Source organism: Alosa sapidissima, chromosome 21 (genome assembly GCF_018492685.1).
Source record: "Alosa sapidissima isolate fAloSap1 chromosome 21, fAloSap1.pri, whole genome shotgun sequence".
Lineage (NCBI taxonomy): Eukaryota > Metazoa > Chordata > Actinopteri > Clupeiformes > Clupeidae > Alosa > Alosa sapidissima.
In genome coordinates this window covers 6905144-6929756 of record NC_055977.1, presented here as the reverse complement: position 1 = coordinate 6929756, position 24613 = coordinate 6905144, and the positions used below count along the sequence as shown (strand labels likewise).

Genomic DNA, 24613 nt, shown 5'->3' with positions numbered 1-24613 from the left:
GCGTACATATGGGTGGAGTTTAGGACCTGGAGAACACGGACAAAGTTGGGGCAGTCAGCCTGCAGGGGGCGGGAGAGAGGCGAGAGAGGGGAGAGAGGAAGACATGGTTACCAAGGACACGCCGTGGCTTTGATCCCATTAACCCGCCTGGGAGAGACAGCACGTGTTGGCCCAGCAGGACGTCCCTCTCTCTCGCTCACCGTCAGTCAGACACACAGACACACAGACACAATTGGCCAATTCTATTCATGAAATATTACAGACATAAATAGACAAAAAACTATCACAACATAAGAAATGTGAAGTCATTACGAGGACTCTGACTTGAAGGAGTGTGTTAATATTGAATGGGCATATATGTTGTAAACACACTCCAATAAAACATTTACAGGATATCATTCCTTACAACATCCCTTAAAATAACACAGCATCATTCATTTAAGCCATTTAGTCTTTAGAGTAAAAGCATATGCACATTTTTTGCATACATATGTAAATGATAAGACTCCTCATATTCAGTAATGGATTTAAAAAAAATAAAAATAAATAAATAATAATAATAATAATAATAATAATAATAATAATAATAATAATAATAATGGCTTCAGGGCAATTAACACAAAAACAAACAAACAAAAAACGACTTCTGGGACCAAAGAGCTGGAGAAGATTGTCATCAGCAGTTGTGCCTGGAGGGCAGGTCCACTGCTCCACTGGCCTGGTGGAGGGCCCTGCCAACGGTCTTGGCCCAGGATGAGATCAGTGGGCCTGTGCTGGGATAAGCTGGATGCTACTTAAAATGTAGGCTCTCCCATCCTCTGGTATTAGTATTGACAGATGCAGTGGTGATTCCTAGCTATTGTCTCCCATCCTCTAGTACTAGTATTGACAGATGCAGTGGTGATTCCTAGTTATTGTCTCTTCTACACTGTAGCTTAAATGTTATTCTATTGCTGTAGCTTTATCTGTAGTTATGTAGCTTAAATGTTATTCTATTGCTGTAGCTTTAGCACAGATCCTTAATATACTTTATCAACAGTCTCTGGCTGTTTATGTAGCTTGCACGTTATTCTATTGCTGTAGCTCTGTAGCTTAAATGTTATTCTATTCTAAGTAGCTCAGTAGCTTAAATGTTATTGTTTTTGTTATTATTTGTTGTTATTATAATTGTATTATTATTCTATTCATGTAAGTCCCTTTGGAAAAAAAGCATCTGCCAAATGAATACATGTAAATGTAATGCTGGCCTGGGACAGCATCTTCGTGCATGTGTATGTGTGTGTGTGTGTGTGTGTGTGAGTCAGGCGTGAGGGGGGAAATGAGCTGAAGTCAAACTCTCCTCTCATCCAATCACAGGGCTAATGGGATCCATTGTATGAGGAACGCAGGTGAGGAAGGACAGGGTGGACGAGAGCTAAACGCTCGGGCCAGCACGGCACACGCAAGAGGGTGGACCCAAGAGAGGGATGTGTGTGTGTGTGCGTGCGTGCGTGCTTGTGATCAAGTTTGTTAGTTTGTGTGTGTGTCTGTGTTTTAAGTTAGTGGTGGGTGTTATTGTTTTTGTGTTTGCGTGTGTGTGTGTGTGTGTGTGTGTGTGTGTAAGTGCGTGCGTGCACACACACACGTTTCAACTTGCCTTTTTCTTGCCTTTCATTGCACAGTCATTTAAGTCTTTCTCTGTTGGTGACCAGTCCAACTAAAAAATAGAGAAAACAAATAAAGAATGTCAGAAAACTTGACAGCATGTTCTGGCTCAGAGCCAATTACAGCCTACTATTTGTAACCAGACCTGAATGTCTTGGTACAAATTAACTAGAAGTAATCAAAGGGTGTGTCTGCAGCTACGGGTGTGTCTAAAACATTTTAAGTGTCAGTTCTGCTGAGGCATGTAAGCATCATGTGTACAGACTTCAAACTAAATCCTTCCCCTCTGTCCCACAAATTGCTTGGACCGTGTATACTCATTATCAGACGTATAATGAGCATTTTAATGAAGTACATGTGTACGTACACATGCACACACGCAAAACACATATATGCATGCATGCATGCATGCAGGCGAACACAGACACATACATGTACACACGCAAACACACACACACCCCTGTTCATTCACAGAGAGCTCTCTAAGGCTCTTATAGTGCACACTAAGTATAACCACACTGATTTTGCAATAGCAGATGCGGAATTTGATGACTATAAGGGCCAAGGCAGTACTGACCTTGTTCTTCATCACAACAGCCCTGGGCTCACTGATGTCCAATGAGACGATGGCATTGCGCGCACCCACAAATAGCGTGTCCTCATCGCTGCTCAGCAACAGGGTGGTGGTGTTGCCAACCTCTAGACTGGTAAACTGGGTTAATGATCTACCAGGGCTATCTGTTGGAAACAAAACATGATGAAGATTAAAAGTTAGCCTGGTTAAATTAAAGCAAAGGCATAGTTAGTAAGTGAACCATCTCTCAAATCACTACACACGTATAATAATAAAAAAAAAAAGTTAAATAAAAAAAGCATATGACTACTTGCCTGGAGCTTTAATACTATGTAGGTAAAACCTATACAAATCTCACATAAATAATGCTTGGCTGATCGCCGTCATTTGTAATTTCTCCCAACCAGCTCACTTGGCCCGCTAATGCTCTACTTAACTTCATAAACAATTAAAAAAGACCTGCAGTCAATGCAGATGATGTCAATAGAATATTTATGGTGTTGAACTACTGTCAGGGCTAACCACTGTAGGCTCTGTAATGGAGTATAATGGATTGTGACGTGACTTTACTGACAGTCCCATCATGCCTCACTCATAGTAATAATAATAATAATAATAATAATAATCATACCCAGCTCAGTGAGGTGGCGAGAAGTGAAAATAAAGAAAGCCATCAATAATAATGGCCATCTTACATCAATAATAATGGCCATCTTACATCAATAATAATGGCCATCTTACAACAATAATAATGGCCATCTTACATCAATAATAATGGCCATCTTACAACAATAATAATGGCCATCTTACAACAATAATAATAATAATAATAATAATAATAATAATAATAATAACACCAATGCATATTGTGAGAAAAGTACCCTCAAAAGTTTCTGTGGAATCAAATGACTTGGTTTCCATGGTAAGCATGAACATTCATCGGAATAGGAGTCAGTTCTTGAGTGAACCTAACCGGTGCTCTGGTCATTATGCATGCTCTTGCTCCAAACAGACACCTACTAGGAAGAATACTTTTATCCATACGATATAGCAGCTTTACTTTTGACTTAATTTCAATGTGACGCAAGGGCACACCGGCATGCTGTCCATGTTAACACTTTCCACCCGTAAGTGCAAAGGTCTGGAAAAAAATTGACGGTCATATTCAAATTTGCAGTGGAGAGAGAGAGAGAGAGGGAGGGAGAGGGAGAGGGAAAGGGAGAGGGAGAGGGAGAGGGAGAAAGAGAAAGAGAGAGAGAGAGACCTGGTTAGACCTGGTAGTTTGACCTGGTTGGCCAGACATATTGTGAGTGTCATACTGAAGGAAAGCAAACAAACAAACAAAAAAAACAAACAAGGTAAAGTGGTATTTCCACCCATTGGCTTATGGGAAATTCCATCCAACTTCCCCAGAGAGTTTTAGTCACAGGGTCAGTGATGTGCAACACGCCATTGCAATGTTCATCAGAAGCCTGCTTGAAAACCACAGATTCTGGAGCGCTCCATTCAGGCTGAGAGGAGGTAGAAAGTAGTAAGTAGGAAGTGGCGTGTAGTGAATAACAGCAGGGGGCAGCCAAGAACCTGAACATTATACTCATCAGGAGCAAAGGGAATAAATACTGGGGTATTTAGATTATCCCATAATACACTCTCAAAGTTCATATTGATAGTTTCATGCATGCTTACTGCACTCGCACATACTAGGCCTAGGTTTCTGGTGTTTATTGATGAAAATGTATATCTGATGAACATGTATCTGCACTAATCGTAAATGCAATGGACAGTCACATATTATGCTTTTTAAAAAAGTTAATATTGAGTAAAAATCAATACAATGCTTTGATACTTCGACTACAGTGTTAGAGCAGTGCTGTGCTCTTCCTTAGAAAGATTTGCTGTTAACATGCATTTGGCCATAATCACAAAGAAGGAACTAAAACTGCATAGTTTGACAGACATGTCACCGCATGAGCGGTTTTGCATGTTTCAGAAAGATAAACAACCAGGCAGGAACATATAAATGTAGCTAGCAAGTGTGACACGTTTCCATATGTGCATGTTAACCCAATCTGTTCACACCTATAACAACAAAACAAAATGCTACTTAAGTCTAACAGATGACAATTCTTTCTTGATCCTCCTTTCACACAAGACAAAGATCTACCATGGTCAAGTCACACAAAGTGAGCAGATCATACCTCAAAGAGTTTTTTCTTGATAAAATGAGAGTGCAGTGTGTGTCTGGCTACGGAGGACTAGATGTTTCACAGGAATTGCTGACACACACACACACACACACACACACACACACACACGTCACGGTAGCTGTTGTCCTCAGACAGTAGTAGCCTACCTCATCAAGATTAGACACAGTCACCCGAGTTAGCCAACCGCAGCCAAAGGTAACAGAGTACTGCAGAGCAAAGGGGAAAGCAAAGGGGTCTGGGTCTGTGTGTGTGTGTGTGTGTGTGTGTGTGTGTGTGTATATATACAGCGTCTGAGTGTCTGAGTGTTCGTTTTCAACCAAACCCAGGCCAAGTCATTAGCCTAACAAATGAGGTAAGTTCAGGAGGGGAAAATGGACAAAGTCTGAGTGTGAGTGTCTGATCCACACACTTTCTGATTAGCTTGACTGATTAACATTCTCTGAGAAAAAATAAAGGCCATTTTCACTGAGGTCACCCTCTAGGCTATAGCAACTAATCCACCTCTCATCTCTGCACCAAGTGGTTTGCTTTCAATACATAAAAACATTTTGAATTCTTAATAGCACCGTTGATCTGAACACACACCACCTCCTCTCGTCTTCAGTTCTGCCATGTGCTTGAGTCACACAGATACCGACAGACAGGAAGTGTGTGTGAGTGATGGGGCGAGGAATGGTGCAGATCGGCCTGCTTATCTCCGTGCGTGACTCAGTCTGTGCAGGTCCAGTGCACAATGTGAGGGGCGCGAGATAGGGGCGCCTTTAGGCTAAACGCTAACACTAGCGCTCTGACGCTACGCTACGCACTGACTTGCATATCCAAACATCCTGTGTCCTAGGAGTTGCACATGACAAAGCACCTGATGTACTGGTTGCAGGGGCGGTGTACTGTAGTACATCAACAAACTCTACATCACAGCAGTAGGGAGTGGAGAGCGTGTGTATCTATGAGGACAGAGAGCCATGGATCACTCCTACTCTGCATGCTTAGATTATTAGTTTGGAGGGTCAGCCAAAACCACCAGTTCAGTCTCCATGCTCAGGTCAAGGTTGCTTCCTCCCACCTCTGTAAGCATGTACACAGATACGCACACACACACACACACACACACACACAAGATTGATGCAGTTTCTCTGTCCACGAGTCAACACGCCATTAGGCACTGACCACTGCTGCTATCCAGAATTTGTACACACATGATAACACAGAGAGCCCTCACAGCTGTTCTAGGAACTGGCGCGCGCCAGCACACACACACACACACACTAAAAACCGACTCCACTAACGACTAGCTGTGTAGAAACTGCCATTCCATAGAGGCCAATTATCAGTGTGTGGATAATTCTTTGTTAACGTTAGTTCATTTGCACCTCTAGCCTCCAGAATGGGCCAGGACAGAGACGACAGCCCTATGATGGGCGACTTAGACATAAACCTACATCACGGTATTTTTTGAATTAACAATATGAATCACAATGCGAAAACAGTGCTAAAACAGTCCCATCGTATTGCCACAATAAACAACAATAGCATACCGTCTTGAAAGCCAGAAAAGTAAATACAGTAAAGTGAAACAGTAAAGCATTCCAATTAACTAGGGTAAACAAATTCATTTGTATTTTATTCACAAATGACTGTAAAACTCCAGTGAAAACGCAAACACAAATGAGCGCTGTATATCATGCCAATGGCTAGCCTATTATCACAGACGATATGATATGGGCCATGACAGGCCCTGCTGCTGCTGGGTTAATGACACCAGTCAGAGCTTGTGAGGGCAGCCCGGCGGAGCCAACAAACTCACAAGCCTCCCTGAAGACATTTCAGGCTAATGGTGTTAGGGTGCCTGGTATTGGAGGTAAGCTGTGTGTGTGTGTGTGTGTGTGTGTGTGTGTGTGTGTGTGTGTGTGTGTGTGTGTGTGTGGGGAAGAGGGAGAGGGTGAGTGTTGATGTATCTGTTCATTTAGGAACAAGGGAATTCGGGGGACATATAAAAACCTCTATATGATTACCCTATAGATGTGTATTTGTGTACAAATGTACAACTTTGGCCTTGTACTCGAAGGGTGTTTTATAGTCCCTTTTAAAAGAACCAAACTCAGTCCACTTAAAGGGGACTAGAAAGTGGACCAAAACAAAAAAGAGTTAATTTTGTATTCACATTATAAGAGGGCCTGGGTCTCTTTCTGGTGCACTTCAGCTTTGATGGGGCCTAAGTTTCCTTCCTGTTCACACTATACCTTCTCTGGGGGTGTCATGCTGCGTTCCAGACACAATTTTTAGCCCGTAAGTTACGACTTCAAGTCATGTCTCACGACATCCAGGCAAAGTCATGAGAAGTCACAACAAATCCTTCTGCGGCTGTTGTTTATATGTGTGTGACGTTAAAAACGGTAACTGGGAGTACAGTGATCTGGTACGAGTTCACGGGTAGTATGTTACAGGTTTGACTGCCGTTCCAGGGCACTTTCACGGGTAGAAGGTTGTGAAAACACGGGTTACGGGTTGCCTGGAACGAGCCATTAGACCTTAGGCTACTGCTTTGGATTATAGGCTATGTAGTTGCTCATTTCCATCATCATTCATTATCAGGTTGAAATAATTATCATAACTCATAATTGGTGTGGTGATTTTGTTTCATAAATACATCTCTTTTCTGAAATATATGTATTATAAAATATTTCAGAATGACTTCTGATCTGAATTCATTCTGAAAATATATTATAAAATATAATAACCTCTTGAACTGTCAGTCAACACGCCAGCAAATCACACTTTCTAATTCAGTAGTAGGTAGGCTTGCCTCACCTGGTTACCGTTTAGTTCACGTCCAAAATGAAGTGAAAAGTGAAAAGCGCTGCACAGTCTTATTGCATGTTTTCCACATGCAAGAAGAGTTCGACACTCGACAGAGATAAGGCCTAGACAAGCCTAGCTAGCAGATCATGAAAAATAGTGAGCAATGTAATCCAAATGATTTCTACATTGTTAGTTACCAATAGCTTCGAGGAAAAGATATTTAGCCTAATGTTAACGTTAGAACATGCTTGTTTGGCTGCAGCCAAATTGCATATGTCTATAGGCCTATAATGATAATATTGTTATATATATATATATATATATATATATATATATATATATATATATATAATAAACGACATGACTTCTCTTTTGGCAATGGTAAGTCTGGGTCTGAGTTCGGTTGGCGTGTTCACAAATGCACAAGTCATTGAATGCTGAGTTTGTTTAGAAGCCTGAAAGGGACCAAGTGTGAAAACACCCTGAATGACCATCCATTGAACTATTCCCACATAGAAGTCATTCATCTACTATCTACCGTAAATGCCATTTAAATACTATGAACATGTTGTATCCTTAATATCAATAAAGCATTGTATTTGCAGACAAAATAGTGATTGATGCCATGTGGAAACAAAACATGTAGTATGTAGTTCAAACTTGTAATGTCCAAGTCATACTGAAAACATGTTGGTATTCCATCCTACAAAGTTTGACCAGGCTAGGAATACTATCTTTAATTTTGGAATATGTATGTGTATATGTAAATATTTTTCAGGTCTTAGTTTTGGGACCTACATGATTATGTAGCAAATTCTGAGACTGTGCAGCAACCATTTTCTTGAATTCTGTCTGATTTGACTTGGGTTTCACCTAAATAGCAAAAAACGAGACCGTTTATAGTCCCCCATATTGAAACTACTGCGTACATACCTACTTGTGTGCGTGCAATGGGTCTAAACATACATGCACGCATATGTTCACAAATGGACACATAGCATGCACAGATGTAGACCCGGCTGTGTGCGTGGGGTCAGACAGCTTTGGTGTGTATGCAGGGGTGTGTGCATGTGTACACACTCGAAAGGCCACAAAGGTCCGGGTAGCAGTGAACAAACAGAGGCCCAGAACATCTCTTCTCTTTTTACCCAAAGCAAAGTTCATGTAAAACGGTGCATTAGCGCTACACAGAATGCTGGAGACTCTAACAGAGAGCTGCCGTTTGGAGAGGTGAACTGGACACCCAAGCCCACTTTGTTGTTGACTTTGTTGTGTAATAACTTGGCCTCAGGCAAAGGGGGGGGGGGGGGGGGGGGGCATGCAAAGACTGCTCAGGTTGATATAGACACAGACCGATGGGAAAAGTTCAAAAGAACTCAAAGTGCTCTGGTGAGAGAGAGAGAAAGAGAGCCTAGTGTGCACGAGCGAACAGCAGACTGTTACGAAACAAGCAGGCTACCACGTGTGCATTTTTGGTAAGAGGGGATTGATGGCTTCCCTTTCCCATGAGCTGTTGTTACCTGGGGGAATTAGGAGGAATCCCTCCCTCTACCTGTCACCACCCCCCCCCCCCCTCCGGGTCTGAGCAGCCTGGAGCCCTGGTGAGACCTAATCCCCAGCCATGACTCAACCCTGACCAGCTGTTTTCCCTCTGGGAGGGGATGAGCCAAACGGTAGCATTACCAGGTGTTCCTTCCACGCACCGCTCGCTATGCTCACACTCACTCCTCCTTGGCCTCACGGTCTGCATACATACAACGAGCAGGTGGCACTAACACTGAACACAGGCGGCTCAAAGCTCTTCTTGTGAGGAGCTGGCAAAGTGCAACTTCAGCATGCTTGGCTTACAAAACAACGCTGTGTTCAAAAGTGTGAAGGGGCGAAAAAGGAGAAGAAAAGCACTGGTTAAAACGGTCTAGCATGTCTACATATGGCTGTATTTATCTTTTAAAGGTGTTATGCTGAGAAGTAACCATAGCGGACAACCACTTCCCACACCAAACAGGCGCCGACCATCGAGCCTCCGGTCCTGTGGTTTTTACAGGGCCTCATGGGACTGAAGTTGCAGGAAGTGAAATATACACTTCGGGTGCATTTCCCTAAACATTTCAAACAAATATCTGTGCAAGGCTTATGAGCAGTTGCTTCCACTTCTCCTTTCTGCACATCAAAATAGAGTCTTCTGAAACATCCGCGCTCAATACAACTCTGGAGTTACAGGAACGCTAATTAAATCAACAAATCACGTCAGCTTCCTGGGCACTGACTGAGCTCTCAAAGCACATAACCAGACACTAGATGGGTCTCCATTTAAGACTGTTTGATTTTGTGTGTTTGTTGCCAGGCAAATGGTATCAAAATCCGTTCAGTCACTGTTCTACGGTAAACATAAACAGCCGCTAAGAAATTGTCAAGAACTTGGCATCGAGAGAGGAGCATTGCTCCAAACAGCTCGATGACGTCCAATTCTGGATCCACACCCATGACATCAGCACTCCGCTGAGGAGGCGGGAGCCCCGGCTGTCCCTGAAGAGCAACTCTAGACTCTGCACATCAAGTGTGTGTGTGTGTACTGAGAACACTACCAATAACTAAGCCCTTTAACCCCAAAACAGGGCACTGGGGAGTGGGGGTGGGGTGGGGGTGCCTGCCTGCCTGCCTGCCTGCCAACTCGCCCCTGCAAACACTGCGTTGATCCCTGCACAGGCCAGTGTTGGCCTCTAGTGTGGTCCGACATGTTCAGCGCGTGTGGTGCCAGGGGAATGCTCTTAGTGGAAAAGCCGCAACACAGGAGGCTGGCTTGATTGTGGAAACCCACTCTGGAAATCTTGAGGAAAAGTGGGGTGATTTAAGCTGAAACAACTCAGAGGACTGATTATGTGTGTGTGTGTGTGTGTGTGTGTGTTTTGTTGTTGCTGTTGTTGTTGGTTTTGCTTTGTTTTCAAAGCCCACTAACCTCGTTTACCCTCCTCGGAGCTCTTGCTTATGAGAAGCTTCAAATTAAACACAGTGCCCTACTAAAAAGAACAAGGCCTCCATTCTTCGCTAACCGCAACAAGGCAAGGCCAGCAGTGGTCTGGGGGGGGGCGGCCCAGGTCAGCGATTAGCCAGCGATCTTGGTCTGAGACCCACCACTTACCCACTTCCTCCTCCTGCTTCTCTTTCTTTGACCTGCTTTCGTCTTCCTGTGCACTTCTTCATGACACAGGTTCTCACACATGCAAACAAACGAACGTGCACTCGAGTCCAGATCACATTGGAAAATAGCAATTAAAGGGTTATTTTCCAAAACGCTATAAATCCATTTTCTGAAACATGAATAAGTCATGTTATTTAGTTGTATTTTAGGTAATATCAGTAAAAGTGCTGCGGTGTTGTTTTGACTGAATAACGATAGATCAAATAACAATAACCCAATTGCAGTACCACTTTCGAATTACTTAGAAAACAAAATAATAAAAAAAATGATTTGTGAAAATGCATAAAAATGGAGGATGTAGCATTTTGGAAAAAAAAAAATTCAATTTCTTTTCAAAGAATTAGGCCTCTAATATGGTTTAAAGCAAAGGAAACGCATCTGCCTAAAATGTGTTCAGAGGTTACATAGAATACCATAGAATACCATAGAATAACATACAATGATGCCTTAGATACTTTTATAAGCTTAGAATGAACAAAATATATTTTAAATGATACCCAGGTTGTTTTGTTTCACTTCCCTTATGATTACTGTCTTGTGTTGCGGGCTTAGAAGTTGATAATGGTTGGTTCCCATCAGTTCGGCAATGATTTAAATAAATAAATAAAAATGTGCAAGGTGCTTGGTTAATGGTTAAGACACAACTGTAAGACACAACTAAATAAATGAACCCTTACAAATACACAGTGGAAACTGAGGTCATCATAGACAAAGACCAACCATTACTGGCACAGATGAAATCACTGCCCCAGGGTGATTTTCTCAAAGCCTGTAAAGCCAGATAATCTTGGAAAAGTTCACGTCTTTTAAAAGAATTAGGCTTCTTAGTACAACTTTAAGTGCCAAAAAACACATTCATAATGGGCCTTCATCAGAGGGCATACGGAGAACAAGGAGATATGTTGTTAAGAGAGGAAGTGAGGAAAGAACTTCCTGAAGCACTTTATCATAGTAACTACTCATGTCCACCAGACAGCGGAAGGAGGTATAGCTTGTTTCACATCCTCTAAAAAAAAAAAAAAGGAGACACACACATCCATTCTCTTAATCTGCCATTCATTTGGCAAACAAAAGTTCTTCCTGTGCAATTTAAGTGGACAAAGAGAAAGAGGGCATATTATAGCAAATGTATAACAAAATTGGACTTTCATGGACTGAGAATCCTCTACAGCTACCTCATTATAATTCCTGTATAGCATGCAGGGTGGATACAATTCTCCAGAAAGTATGCCAGAACACTTAAAACATACCCAATCAAATTCCGTTACTTTGAATTTGAGCCTGCTTACTGTCCTAATAGCCGACATTTTGTACCAATAATTTAAATTGTTCAAACTGTTGCGATGCTTCCGACTCTCTACCTCTTATTCCTGACGTCAGTTACAGCTTGTTAGTGCATCGTTAGCGTCGGGGGTTAAAGGTATTATTGGAGGCAGTTCAAAGGGGTCTCGCGATGTACCATCGGACAGGACACAACAAAGCCTACTTGCTCCACTGAACTTTCCCTGGCTCAGACACTACATGATCCACGAGAGAGGAGGACATCTTGTGCTTCTTAAAGCTAGCCCACACAACAGTGATGTAGGCTGTGTCACAACCAAGGACATGCATCAGAGATAATACACCAGCGCAACTGGTGCAAAAAAAAACAAAAACCTTTTCATGCACAGGAAACTCAGACACGGCTACCAGGTGAGTTCAGTCAGTCATTCAATCATACTTCCTTCCAGAGGAAGACCCATGTCTGAAAAACCACAGCCATTGCAATCTCCCAACCGTGCCAAATGTACACAAAAACAGCACAGATGGATTAAAGGGGTTACAAGTGCATAAAACAAAGGTTAGCCAATTAACTGGAACCAATACATGGGTGGAATGTAGACAGACTGTCTTGTCGCCATTGTCAGTGTAGAAATTCTGATCTTGTCTGTTTTGGTTCCCTGTGGTCACGCAGTGAGGCCTTCACGTTGAGTTGAATCCCCAGTGAGGGAAAAAAAAAAAAAAAAAAGGAACCAACTAGTGTGGTCACCTACATATTTTACACTCAATAAGGCTCGAGATGCCACCATTTCCTTCCCTGTTACCAGTCAGTAGCTCTTTTCAGACATGTCCTCTGCACTATATGCGGATCATTGTCAAAGGGATGTCCGACCCATTGCGTGATTCAGATATGATGCTTACATGCGGACATTATGTGTGAACGACACCGACACACATGAACATGGTTGAACACGCACATGAACAGAATCTCCGCATGTTCTTTGATTCGTTCTGGCATGACGCGATTTACATAATGTCCGTACGAAATACTAGGAGGGAGGTAGTGTAAGTTCGGAGTCCCACATGTCCGGTTATGTTGTTCAGATACACGACCCAACCACTTGATATCCGCAGAACATGCAGACTTACACCTATGTCCGAGAGCAGCTACAGTCGACCATCCCCAAGGGTAACGGATTTCCTTCAGCCACCTGATATATTGACACTGCGATTGTCCAATTGTGTACAAAAAACAACACTCAAAAACAAAAAAAGAATGATTGAAGGAGAAGTGTACTTTTGGTTTTTGGTGAAATATTATAGTATTAACTAACTACATAGGCCAACTCATTCATAAACTGTATTTTGCTTTGCAGACCCAAACTCACAGACAAACTACTATTTTACTGACTATAAATAAACATGCAGGAAGTTTAGAACCCAGAATTGACCTGCACACTACACAAATGATTGAATGTAATGGATTTTGCCATAGTATCGTTTCAGTATTGAGTATTGAGATATTTATGGCAGGTATTGTATCAAAGTCATAACTTTGGTATTGTGACACGACTCCAAACTCATTTTGCTGCCCGACTGACTTACAATAAGGAGAATGGAAACTCCTGCAGACGTATGCCCAGATCGCCTGGCATTGCCCCGTGTAACGTTGCTGACGCGAGTAGGAGTACCAGTATGACCCCTTATGTCAGTATTGAACAACTTGGGTATAGCCTAACATGGGTACCCAGTAAACAGCCTAACATGGGTACCCAGTAAACAAAGAATTCCTACATTGTGTTTAATACGCAAACATGCCAAAAATGTCATAAATGTATAAACATGGGAGCTAGTTCATGATAAGTCTGATGAAGAGTGTGAGGCTCGAAACGTGACTGGGGAAAACAACTAAAAGAAGAGCTAGGATGTGATTTTACGGCTAGTTCATGATCACCATTAGCAGAGAATGTCAGCAAGCTTTGAGGAAGAACAGAGAGGATAAGAGTCCAATTTGCCTAAAGAATTGATTGACTGCACTGTTTTCTGGAGCCTAGTGCATAGTCTACCATCTTGGACCTGGGTCTAAACTGTCAGGCTACATCTGTAGCATCTGCATGGATTTGGCATGTCCCATCATTTAACACAGCTACAAAAATGTTGAAAAAGCTTATGCTAAATCAGGCCAACATCATTCACATCTACAAATTAATTCATCAATGAATTCTACCACATACAGATACACACCAGGGCAACACACAAGCATGTCAGTCTCTGCCATTCTGCCAGTCACCATCAAGAGTTTGCTCAGCCTACCTGTGATTCTAACAAGTTGAAGCTAAGTATGTACATATATACATACATATACACACACATTCACACAAACATATACACAAGGAGCCTTAATGAATCTCATGTTGGACACTGCATACACACACACACACACAAACACACAAACAAGAGGTTTAGCTTGGACTCACCAAGTGGGAAGGACACCCTTGGGATGGCATTGGCCTGATGCCACCCGAACACAATCAGCAGTGTGAGGACAGCCCAAAGGGAGGCTGACCGGGCCATCCTGGCCAGAGGGTGGCAGAGGCAGGTGGCAAACGGAGGGCAGATGGCAGCACAGAGAAGCGGGCGAGGGGGCAGACGAGCCTAGCGGAGAGCCGAGCCTAGCGGAGAGCCGAGCCTAGCGCAGACGCGGTGGAGTGTTGGTCCTCGGTGTCGGTGTGGAGACGCCCGCGGCACGTCCTGGGTTCACTGCAGGCTGCAGTCATTGCATCTGTCAAAACAAGAGAGGGGTGATGATGAGACGGCAGAGACGCACCCTCCCACTTCAGGTTGTGAGTGGGTGGGAGAGAGAGAGAGAGAGAGAGAGAGAGAGAGAGAGAGAATGAGTAAGAGAGAGAGAGAGAGAGAGAGAGAGAGAGAGAGAGAGAGAGAGAATGAGTAAGAGAGAGAGAGAGAGAGAGAGAGAGAGAGAATGAGAAGAGAGAGAGAGAGAGAGAGAGAGATAGAGAGAGAGAATGAGTAAGAGAGAGATGAGAGAGAGAGAGAGAGAGAGAGAGAGATGAGGAGAGATGAGAGAGAGAGAAGAGAGAGAGAATGAGTAAGAGAGAGAGTAGAGAGAGAGATGAGTAGAGAGGAGAGAGAGAGAGAGAGAGAGAGAGAGAGAGAGAGATGAGAGAGAGAGAGAGAGAGAGAGAGAGATGAGATAGAGAGAAGAGTAGAGAGGAGATCCTAGTTAGTTAACCTCTGACATGTTTTCACATGCCTAATTCACATAATTCTGCTGGTTATACTGCAACAGGACAACTAGTAGATCTCCTTGAATTAAACAAGACCAAGTGCATGAGTCACAGTGGGGATCAGAGAGGCAGAGGATGGGATTCACGGCGGGTGTGCTGAGGCTGAGGCTGAGGCTGAGGCTGAGCCGCATGCTATGATTCACTTCTCCTGGTCTTGGGCAGGGCACTGAGGAGGCATCCCTTCCTCATTCGTCTCATCTCCTACTCGCTGTGTGGAAATGAGTCATGTGGACCCCTCAAGTCAAGTCAAAAACCACACTTCTTCTGTGGCCTGCCATGGCCTCATGTGATGTCAACAATGCTAAATGGTTTGGTTAGGAGAGGCTCGAAACTAATGGTGGAGGAAGAGAGAGTGGAACAAAGGTCAAGCCAAATGACCGCCCCCCTCCCCCCTTTAGAAGTGTGGTTATAGGCCAAAGGCTACATCCTTGTAATGAACTTTGTCAATTCAGCATCAATTCACCATTTTAACAAAGAGCCATTGATGATATCGATTAAAGTTGATGATACAAGCAAGCAACAACACTGCCATTATTTCAAGACCAACACCAATAAGTGATTCATGATGACTTCTGAAGAGCAGAGAAACAGCAGAATTTTAGTTAACTTTCAGTGTCTGCTCCAATAAAAGAGAATTGTGTGTTTAATATGGGCATTCCCATATTACATATTAACATGATGTAATCAGTGCAGGCCAACATTTCCAACCCAACGAATGGGCAGAGAAAACGGAAACAAAGTCATCACAATCATGAGATTCTGAGGAGCCATGTGACTTTGAATCCACACCGCTAGAAGATTTCCAATCAATACCCTGCATTTCCCATTTTCACAGCATACCAAGACTGAAACCTAAAAGAAAACGAAACCCTGTACGCACCCTGACCCTGCCATTTAGGACACAGGAAATCGCTCCCAGATACCGGCGTACTGTGGAACAGAGACGACCCAGATCTGGGGGTGGATCCAAGAATGCGCCTTCATCTGCAACAGACTCCAGTTCGACTCGGCTTTCCTTAAAAGATGACTTGCCACTGCCAAACCAGAGTCCACCCCATCGCTGCCATACACATAACAGGATTACGGAGTGATACTGCAGGCGTCAGGATTAACACAGATATGTCGGCCTTTACCCAGCTGCAGGCCAACGGGGAGTGGCCACTCCAGAGTCTCAGAGTGCATAGGCAGGAAAGGGTTAACGACGACCTGGGATACATCCAGCCATTAATTCCATTCATTAAGCAGCTTCAGCTACAAACACAGCCCTCAGCCAAATACATCCACTGATTATATACAGCCTTTACTATAAGGCGGCACATATATAGACACAAACCAAAGACATGGAACTGAAACAACTTACTAGGGTGTAAAGGTAGACAGAATGGTCGCACTCCAAAATTCTTTTCTTTCTTACTTTTAATCCATTTAGCAACAGGGGTTAACGAACAAACGTTTTGGCCTGATGGCCTTCGCCAGTGTGTAAAGGTAAAGGTACACAAAAATCACGATTTGGTAGGTGTACCTTGGTGTTCCCTAGGTTACCTAGGTGTACCTTGGTTCATTTACTGTAATTTCCGATACATTAAGCCTGTAAGTACTGACAATATTGCTGACACTCAACACATAAGCAGGAATAGTATTTCAAATTTGTTTTGGTTTTAATTAACTGAACTGACATACGGTCCCCTACTTCATATGTTTCTGTGGTAACTCAAATTGAATTGTCTGCACCATGTAAGAAAGCCTCCTGTTGATTACAGCCACATCTAACCTAACCATCGGTGAGGAGAACCATGTGAGAGAGTTCTGTGTCATCTTTGGGAATCACAATGCTGTACATCACACAGTATAAGACCGACACCTGACAGTGAGTCAGAGGGTCAGGGTGACTGATACCTTTTATGACTATGATTTAAGTGGCCAGGACTGTTTCAAGAGCTCCAAAAATCAACACGAAAAGTCAATGTCACTTTTTGCATCATTTGTGATACCTGTGATAACTCTACACACTATCTGGGAGTCTTCAATATCAGTGGTCAAAGGGGAAAACTAATACAGACTCTGAGTGACATGGTTCCTAGAAATGCCTGAGAACTTCAGAGAATTTCTTAATTGCTTCATCTTCAGCCGATTTTGCAAGAACAGTAGTGTGTCACACTAGAAATTACTCCAAAAGAACAGAAAAAAAGCCACCAAATCCCCTGATCCACTACTTCTTTTCTGGTCACAAGGCACAATACTAATTTTTCAATCAGCATCTGCAAGTTCATTATCCTCAAAGTAAAAAAATGAAATTAAATGAAAAGCGCAACAACACTGCTTACTTCACATATAGGGCCGGTTTATAATGAAACTGACATTTTGGTCAGTCAGACCTTCATCAGACCAGTAACTTCGTCAGAGTAAGTTCATTACCTTCCAAATTTCCAAAAAGGCCCCCCCATTGTGATCTTGCAGTCAACTGCAAAGGTCTGGGAGCCTATGAGCTATTGAACCACAGTAATCCCAATCAAAGCTTCCACTCAGAGAAAGGGATGAGACACCTTTGGCATATCAGTCTATTTTAATCTGGCTCGGCAGTGGAGAGGCCCACGACTCCAGGTTCACAACACCCAGCCCAAGGGATCAGAGAGGCTAACCAGCAGACTGCCCTTGCTGGCGGTCCCCTGCACTGGACTTCAGTCACCATAATGGGTTTAGCCATGGGAGGCCAGCCTTTTCCAGCTCCGAGTGTAAATATATCCGGCAACTGCCATACTGTGGCTGGCTGGGGGGGTAGATTACGTGGAGCCACTTACCCAGGCCCATCCACACACACACACACACACACAGCCCCAGGGGTTTTGGAATTCTTTCTGACATACAGGATTTCTGTCAGTGTGAGAAAAGCAAACCACACCCAAATCCAGTGACCATGAGAATCACCCATGTGCCAATCCACATGCTCGCGCACACGCGCACGCGCACGCACACACACACACACAAGCCTACACACAAGCACACCGAATGCAAGTGTCATTAGTGTCAAATCACCACAAATCACCCTGGTTCATCCTCTCCATCTCTTCCCTCTCTCTCTCTCTGCCTCACCAGTAAGCGCTCTCTTCCACAGAGATAGCCTTTCTTTGCCACCAAACCCCATCTTTCTCTATCATTCTCTTCCACAGATAGCCTTTCTTTCTGCCTGCAAACACCATCTTTCTCCCACTTTCTGCTATTCGTCCATCTTTGTTATTTGTTTTTGTCCCCCCGAAGTTCTGCCATCCAGCTATCCATCCAGCATCCAACACCCCAACTTTCCATCCATCCTTTATTTCTCTTTCTTTCCTTCTTTCTTTCTTTCCTCCCTCCTTTGGTCTGTGTAATTCTGCAGCTAGGGGAGTGATGAAGCTCCATTGCTGGGGTGAGGCCTGGACATGGGCACGCAAGGCCACATTCTTTCTGTACGCAAAGCACCTCACAGAGAGCAGAGAGTAGCGCGCGAGGGGCCTTTTATCAGATGGCCCAGGATGTGTAAAGGGATCATCAGTCGCGATCAAGGTGGTTATCTGCAACGCAACCGGTTTCTCCACAAAGTCGCGACTTGTGATGGTGTTACGTAAGTGCCCACAGGGGGCTAGCATTACCCATACAAGTCCAACCTTAACTACCGAGGCAACGACTACGGGGAACACCTTGGCTATATATATGCTGCCCGTTTCCTTTTCCCAATGGGACTTCAACTGACCACTGAGGCTGAACCTATTAGGAAACCAGCAGAAGAGGCAATAAATGGAGAGCCCAGCTATGGAGCTGCACAAAGTCCAATCTCTAAGGTTGAATCTTTTAAGGATTCAGAAAAAAATACATTATTATTGTCCATCATATAATGACAACATTGTATTGAGTTAGAGGCTCACAGTGGCTTGGGCTAGAGGGACATAAAAACAATATTAAAGAAAGCAGCATATAAAATAACATTAAGATACAGACAAACGCCCGGAAAAAAAAACAAAACAAAAAAAAACAAACAATAAAACTTGAGGCTGTGTGAAAAACAAGCCTCTAGCAAACTGGTGAAAAGGGTCGCCCTTCAAAGGTTGTATCAGCGATACGTCACTTCTGTTGATGTTCAAACAAATAGAGATAGCTCGCTACTCCCTCCCCCTACCTCCCGTGCAATTAAAACTCTCCTAAACGCGCATCTCGTCGGTTATTGGTTGAAACACTTTATTTTGCCTTTGAGTGGGTTGCCAATGCTTGTTGGTAGCAATTGTTTTTTGTGTACAGATCTCGGAGCCTAGGCTGCCTACAGAGACACGTTTTTTTGACGGCCTGCTTACGGGGAGGGCAGCTAGCGGATCGTTAGGAAAGAATATATGAATGTGATCGTTTATGTTTGGGCCTTTTTTGGGCCTGAAATCGCTGATACGACCTTTAAGTAGAGCTGTCCCATACAGCCAGCCGCCTGATGGAGGTTAGCTACAAAACAGAATCAAGACAACGAAACGAGAGGGAGTATAGAACAAAGAGATAGAGGGACGCTGACGGAGAACTGAAGGCGGAGAAGTGAAAAGGGGAAGGAGCAAGAGGCCAGGGGAACAGGAAGGGTCAGCAGAGCAGCACACTGCAGCTAGCTGCCCACGACTGAAATCACTAATATCGCAAGTCTATGATGTGGGCTGTGGTAAGAATGGTACTGCAATTCTAGAAAATTCTTGAGGCAGTGAGTGAGTGACTGTGTGTGTGTGTGTGTGTGTGTGTAACATGATGACACGCTGTGCTCTTTCTGAGAAGAACGAGACACTGTATACACCTTACTTCACAGCCTGCATACGAACATGCCCACAGACACAAGACCATGAGCTATGTCTTCAAACCACAACACCAAAAGTCATACAAAGCACTGACAAAAATAGACATCATTACATCTCTTCAAATGTAATCCAATATGTAGCCGAATGAATAGCATGTGAAAAGATACCAATCAGATTACAGACTATTGGAAGTATAAGTTTGGAAAAAAACAACAACAAAAACTAGCTCTCTGTGTTCAGCGTTTTCAATCTGAGATGAGATCTGCCCTAGCCCAACTATGAATCACTGATCATTTTGTTTACGATGGCACAACATTCACAGGAACGCAAACCAGCCCACTTCACAAAGCCTGACAATATTTCAAATCCCTTTTCTTCCACTACCAGGAACCGAAATTGTAGAATCCAAAACAAAGAACCGACACCGGGACCAATGCGCAAAACCCATAACTGGTCAGAAAAATATGTTTAATATTTTTTTTAAACTTTTTTATTTGGTTGTGCCCATCAATCCCTAAACACAATAGCCCCTTCATTATTACAAACAAAGACTAGTAAAGACGTTTATAATCTATTTTAAGACAAAAATAACTATATAATCGATAAGCTTGAAACAGAATAGAATTGATTTCAACAACACCCAACCCTATCCACTTCCCATAATGCATTACCCTATAAGTGTACAATATGTTGTGCCTCTTTGTACAGACATGTGTGCTTATCTTGAGAGTCTTGGCAGATGAATCTGTGTGTGTGGAGCCCATTTAAGTCACCCTCCCACACACTGACATACCCTAACACTGGGGCAGATATCTAATCTGTGCAAGTGACAGCAACAAGTAACCTCCTCCTCAAGGCACGCGTCTCCACACTCCCGACTCCAAAACAGCCCGTTAGAAAAACAAGGCGCTTGTATAATTACTGGACTTCGACAGGAGGCCTCGGGCTTGATTTGGGGGTGGCTATTATTAGTCAACAGGAGTGCAGGCTGCCGCAGCCAAATCAACATCTCAAAGACAAGCTCCTCTCAGGTTTAAATGAGGATCCTCGACCTTTTCATTTTTATCAGACCAGATCTTGATCCTAAAGATCAAGTGTGTTTGTGGGGAGACCTACAGTCAGACATTGATCATTATGAATAAGCTTAATTATGCAATAATTGACATTATGAATAATTTACAGCCAACACTATGATGGAACGGTTCCTAATACGGAAGAAATCCTATGGCAACAAACAGCGATGACATGCACGCACATGCACGCACCAAAAATAACACTGAAACAGAGACAAAGCTGCCTAACCTGAAACCACAGACACTGAACTGTCCCTGCAGGCTAAAGAAAAACAGGTCTGTATTTCTGGCTTTGATGTGCTGCTGTACTGACCAATTACACAGAATGATCGGTCATCTGAAACTCGCAGCCACGGCCACCTAAGGCCTTCTTAAGAATGCAAGAACTGAAGTTACAGACAAAAAAAACATGATCTTCAAAAATAGACCCAAATAAAAAATAAATAAAAAAAGCACCTTGAGGAGGCTATTCTGGGCTAAAAGCTAAAGGAGGCCTCAGAGGCCAATGAGAAGCCTCTGTAATCCAACTCAGCTCTGCTGCCAAAACACAGAACCCAAAATGGTGGAGTCCCTCCTCAACTCAACTCAACCCCCTTCATGAAGGGCTGCCTGGAGGGAGGGGTAGGTGTTGTGAACCCTGATGAAAGTGAGACGATGGAGGAGAGAGAATCGGGGAAGAGAGGGACTGGAAGGAGGGGTGGTAGTGGTGGTGTGTGTGTGTGTGTGCTGGGGGGGGGGGGGGGGCTGTAGGGTTAAGTTAACAGGGTGAAGGCAAAATGATCTCCAGGCTGCTAAATTCTTCTTCATTTCACACCACCACTCCACGCCGTTTACTCACTAGGTTCTGAACAGCTCTAAAGCGAGGCTCGGTCAGACACCACTATTTTAAAAGCAAACAGCTGATAAAACACATCAATAGACCAGATACCCTCAAGTTTATGAGATAAGGAAGTCTGTCTGAAAAGAGTAGCATGCAAAAAATTAACACCCAGATATGACCTCCCAACATAACAATGCTTAAGGCTGCACGATTTGAGGAAAATATCTAACTGCAATTTTTCTGACAGATACTGAGATTTGATTTGCAATAGGCCTACAATTTTTCAGTTTAATATTCCAAATTTCACTTTATGTTGGGCCACATCTGATTGGTGAGTATGCCTAATGCATAATAAGCACCACGCTCCTGTTAAGAGTGGGACAAGCTGCACTATTAATTGCAGCCTTGGCAATTGCGTTAGTTCTAATTGCGACTCAATGCGAGCAAGTGAATAAGTTTGAAAGAGTGAGAGATTTGAGAGAAAGAAAGAAAGACCCTTCTGGAGACTGTTCATTCACGTCGTTCTCCTGCCTTGCGAGTTGATGTGACAGTGAGGGGAGAGAGGAGGGGGGAGTCCTGAGGGGATAACTGGTGAACGGCAAAAGGCCTGATCCCTACTCTAGACCCCGGTAGGGTTGCCATAGCTACAGCAGATCTGGGCTTTGTGTGTGTGTGTGTGTGTGTGTGTGTGCGTCCGTATGTGTGTTTCACAGGGAGCATACTGCATGCATGGTCAGATTCAGAAGTGATGTGTGTGTGTGTGTGTGTGTGTGCATGTGTGCATACGAGCGAGCAATGGCAGAGTGACATTCATGTGCATCCAAGAACCACCCAATTGCCACACACCAGCTCACTTCCAAGAAACCTGTGACAGCAGACTGAGAACAACTCATTACTCTAAGACAACAGAAGAGGAAACCTTTTCACAATGTTCATAATTGTCACAAGGGATTTTTCTACAAGCAAAACCATACCCCTACCTCCACACATTGATTCTGATGTATAACACAACATGGATATAGGCATTCACTTTCATGCAGTGAGTCAGGCAATATAAAAACAGGACTTGCAGACAGATCTGTTTATGATGTTAGCCAAAACACATCTTTGGGAAGTGAGTGTTCGTTTTCTGCCAATCACATTCTGCTGGCGATAACAAAATAACACGTGTGGGCCCAGACACACGGAGCCTCGGTCTATTTCCAATTTTCGAGGAGTTCTTTTTTTCTTCAGTTCTAGCGTAGCTTTCCCTGTACTTTATAGTTTGTCATTCAGTCCTGTAATCACGCTGAGTAGGATAAGTATGTCTGGGCAGATTATGGGTGAGCATCAAAGCAACAAAATGAATCCATAAAGAAAGATCAAAAACAAAAGACAAACGTTATCAGATACATAGGACAACGTGAAATGATAGGCCTACATATCTATATTCGTCACATGTCATTGTTCACACTGTACCGCAACTGTTAAGACTACACTAAGCTTTTCATTTGTAAAACTAGTAAAATCATTCAGTGTCCTGCATCGTCAGTCTTAAAAACATAAACTTACAAAAAATAACAAATAACGTGATGACACATGATGTTGTGATACATTTTTAAATCGACGACTTACATAACATTTAAAGTGCAAGCCCATCCAGCCGATTCAGAAGAAAAACATTGAGCACATTCCACTTCCAAAAACATTCCAGGCCAACTATAGGGCAACAGGCACGTGTTTTCCCAAACGTTTTCCTCATACTCTTGCACCGTAGACTGCGGTACCGAAAGCAAATATTTGGGAAATATTATGAAGTTTTGGGGTGAAATAACTAATACTGCTGTAAAAGTAATCTAACGCACCAATAGATATCCAACAACAAGAACAACCAACCAACAACTACTTCTATTATCTTCGTCACACTTTGGTCAGTCCATGTTGCAGTTTCGCTGAAATTCTGATCATAACTTCAATATGATTTACGTGTGTGGTAATACTTGTGCATTTAAAGTTGTTTCCAAAAATGGTGACTTACCTAAACTCGTAACTTACAGTATCCTACGTTTGCGGTTGTACAAAAAACACAACACCGTTGTAAGCTACCACTCTCTCGCTCGCGCAGTCACCACCACAGGTATGTTGGTTTGTCTTGCTTGTTGAGATTTAGAAAAGGATTACGCGCAAAAGCGAATCAATCCTTGCAAAATCTAATTCGATTCTAAAGCGCGCGTACACACTTCCTAAATTTAAGAACGACGCACGTATTCTCTTTCTTTTCGCCGAGTACATACTACTCCACTCACCCCCGCGTTTTACTGATGAGCCAACCTCGCTAGCTCCACATCCTTCGCCAATCAGGCTTTGTATCGTATGCACGAGCATGCTGGGCCCACAATAATAGATGGCGATGTCGCCATCTAGCGACCGCTTTGGAATCTAACAATATTCTAAGTATTGCAGGTGAAAATGTCCCTTAAAAATGGACAAAAATGTTGCAGACAATAGTCTTAAACGGTCAACTGAACAAGTTTTTAATATAAGCCAAGTCAACGAGATAAGTGTCACCCGCTGGGTAGTGTGCGCATTATGTTTAAGAAAAACATCTAAATTATTTTATAAAAAAAAAAAAGATTAGCCTGCCAGTCTATGTGCTTCTGTCATGGCTTTCTCACAAGAAGATATAAATGCTGATTTTTACCTGGCTTACCTGTTCGTTGATAGGTAATGGGTTATGATTTGGATGGTTCTCTTCAGTTAAGAATGCAGTGAATTTACTTGGCAAAAAAAGCCACAATGCTGGTCTCGGAATTTCTTCATCTCAGAAATTTAGACTTTGGCGCCATAGGCATAGCCTATCTTTCAAAGGCAGATGGGCGTACCTGACATAAATCGACTGCGTCCACGCCTTAACACTTCAAATTAGGCTACTCATGTTTTTTTTGTTTTTTTCA

General features: G+C 43.1%; 1 protein-coding gene across 4 annotated transcripts in view; it reads right to left on the bottom strand.

Moving 5' to 3' along the window:
- Positions 1–24603, bottom strand: part of sema4ab (sema domain, immunoglobulin domain (Ig), transmembrane domain (TM) and short cytoplasmic domain, (semaphorin) 4Ab) — a 39848-nt gene extending 15245 nt beyond the window's left edge. Inside the window, exons 1-5 of one of the 4 annotated variants that reach the window (XM_042076494.1) lie at positions 24361–24603; positions 14161–14465; positions 2222–2382; positions 1637–1696; positions 1–59 (exon numbers count right to left, since the gene is read on the bottom strand). The exon at positions 1–59 is cut by the window's left edge and continues 40 nt beyond it. In XM_042076494.1, the coding sequence (XP_041932428.1) occupies positions 1–59; positions 1637–1696; positions 2222–2382; positions 14161–14257 (377 nt within the window). In that variant the 5' untranslated portion in view covers positions 14258–14465; positions 24361–24603. Of the gene's footprint in view, positions 60–1636; positions 1697–2221; positions 2383–14160; positions 14466–23294; positions 23474–23697; positions 23987–24360 lie in introns of those variants that run through there. The other 3 variants (XM_042076493.1, XM_042076492.1, XM_042076495.1) reach the window with 3 other exon arrangements.
- Between the last annotated feature and the right edge of the window lie 10 nt (positions 24604–24613).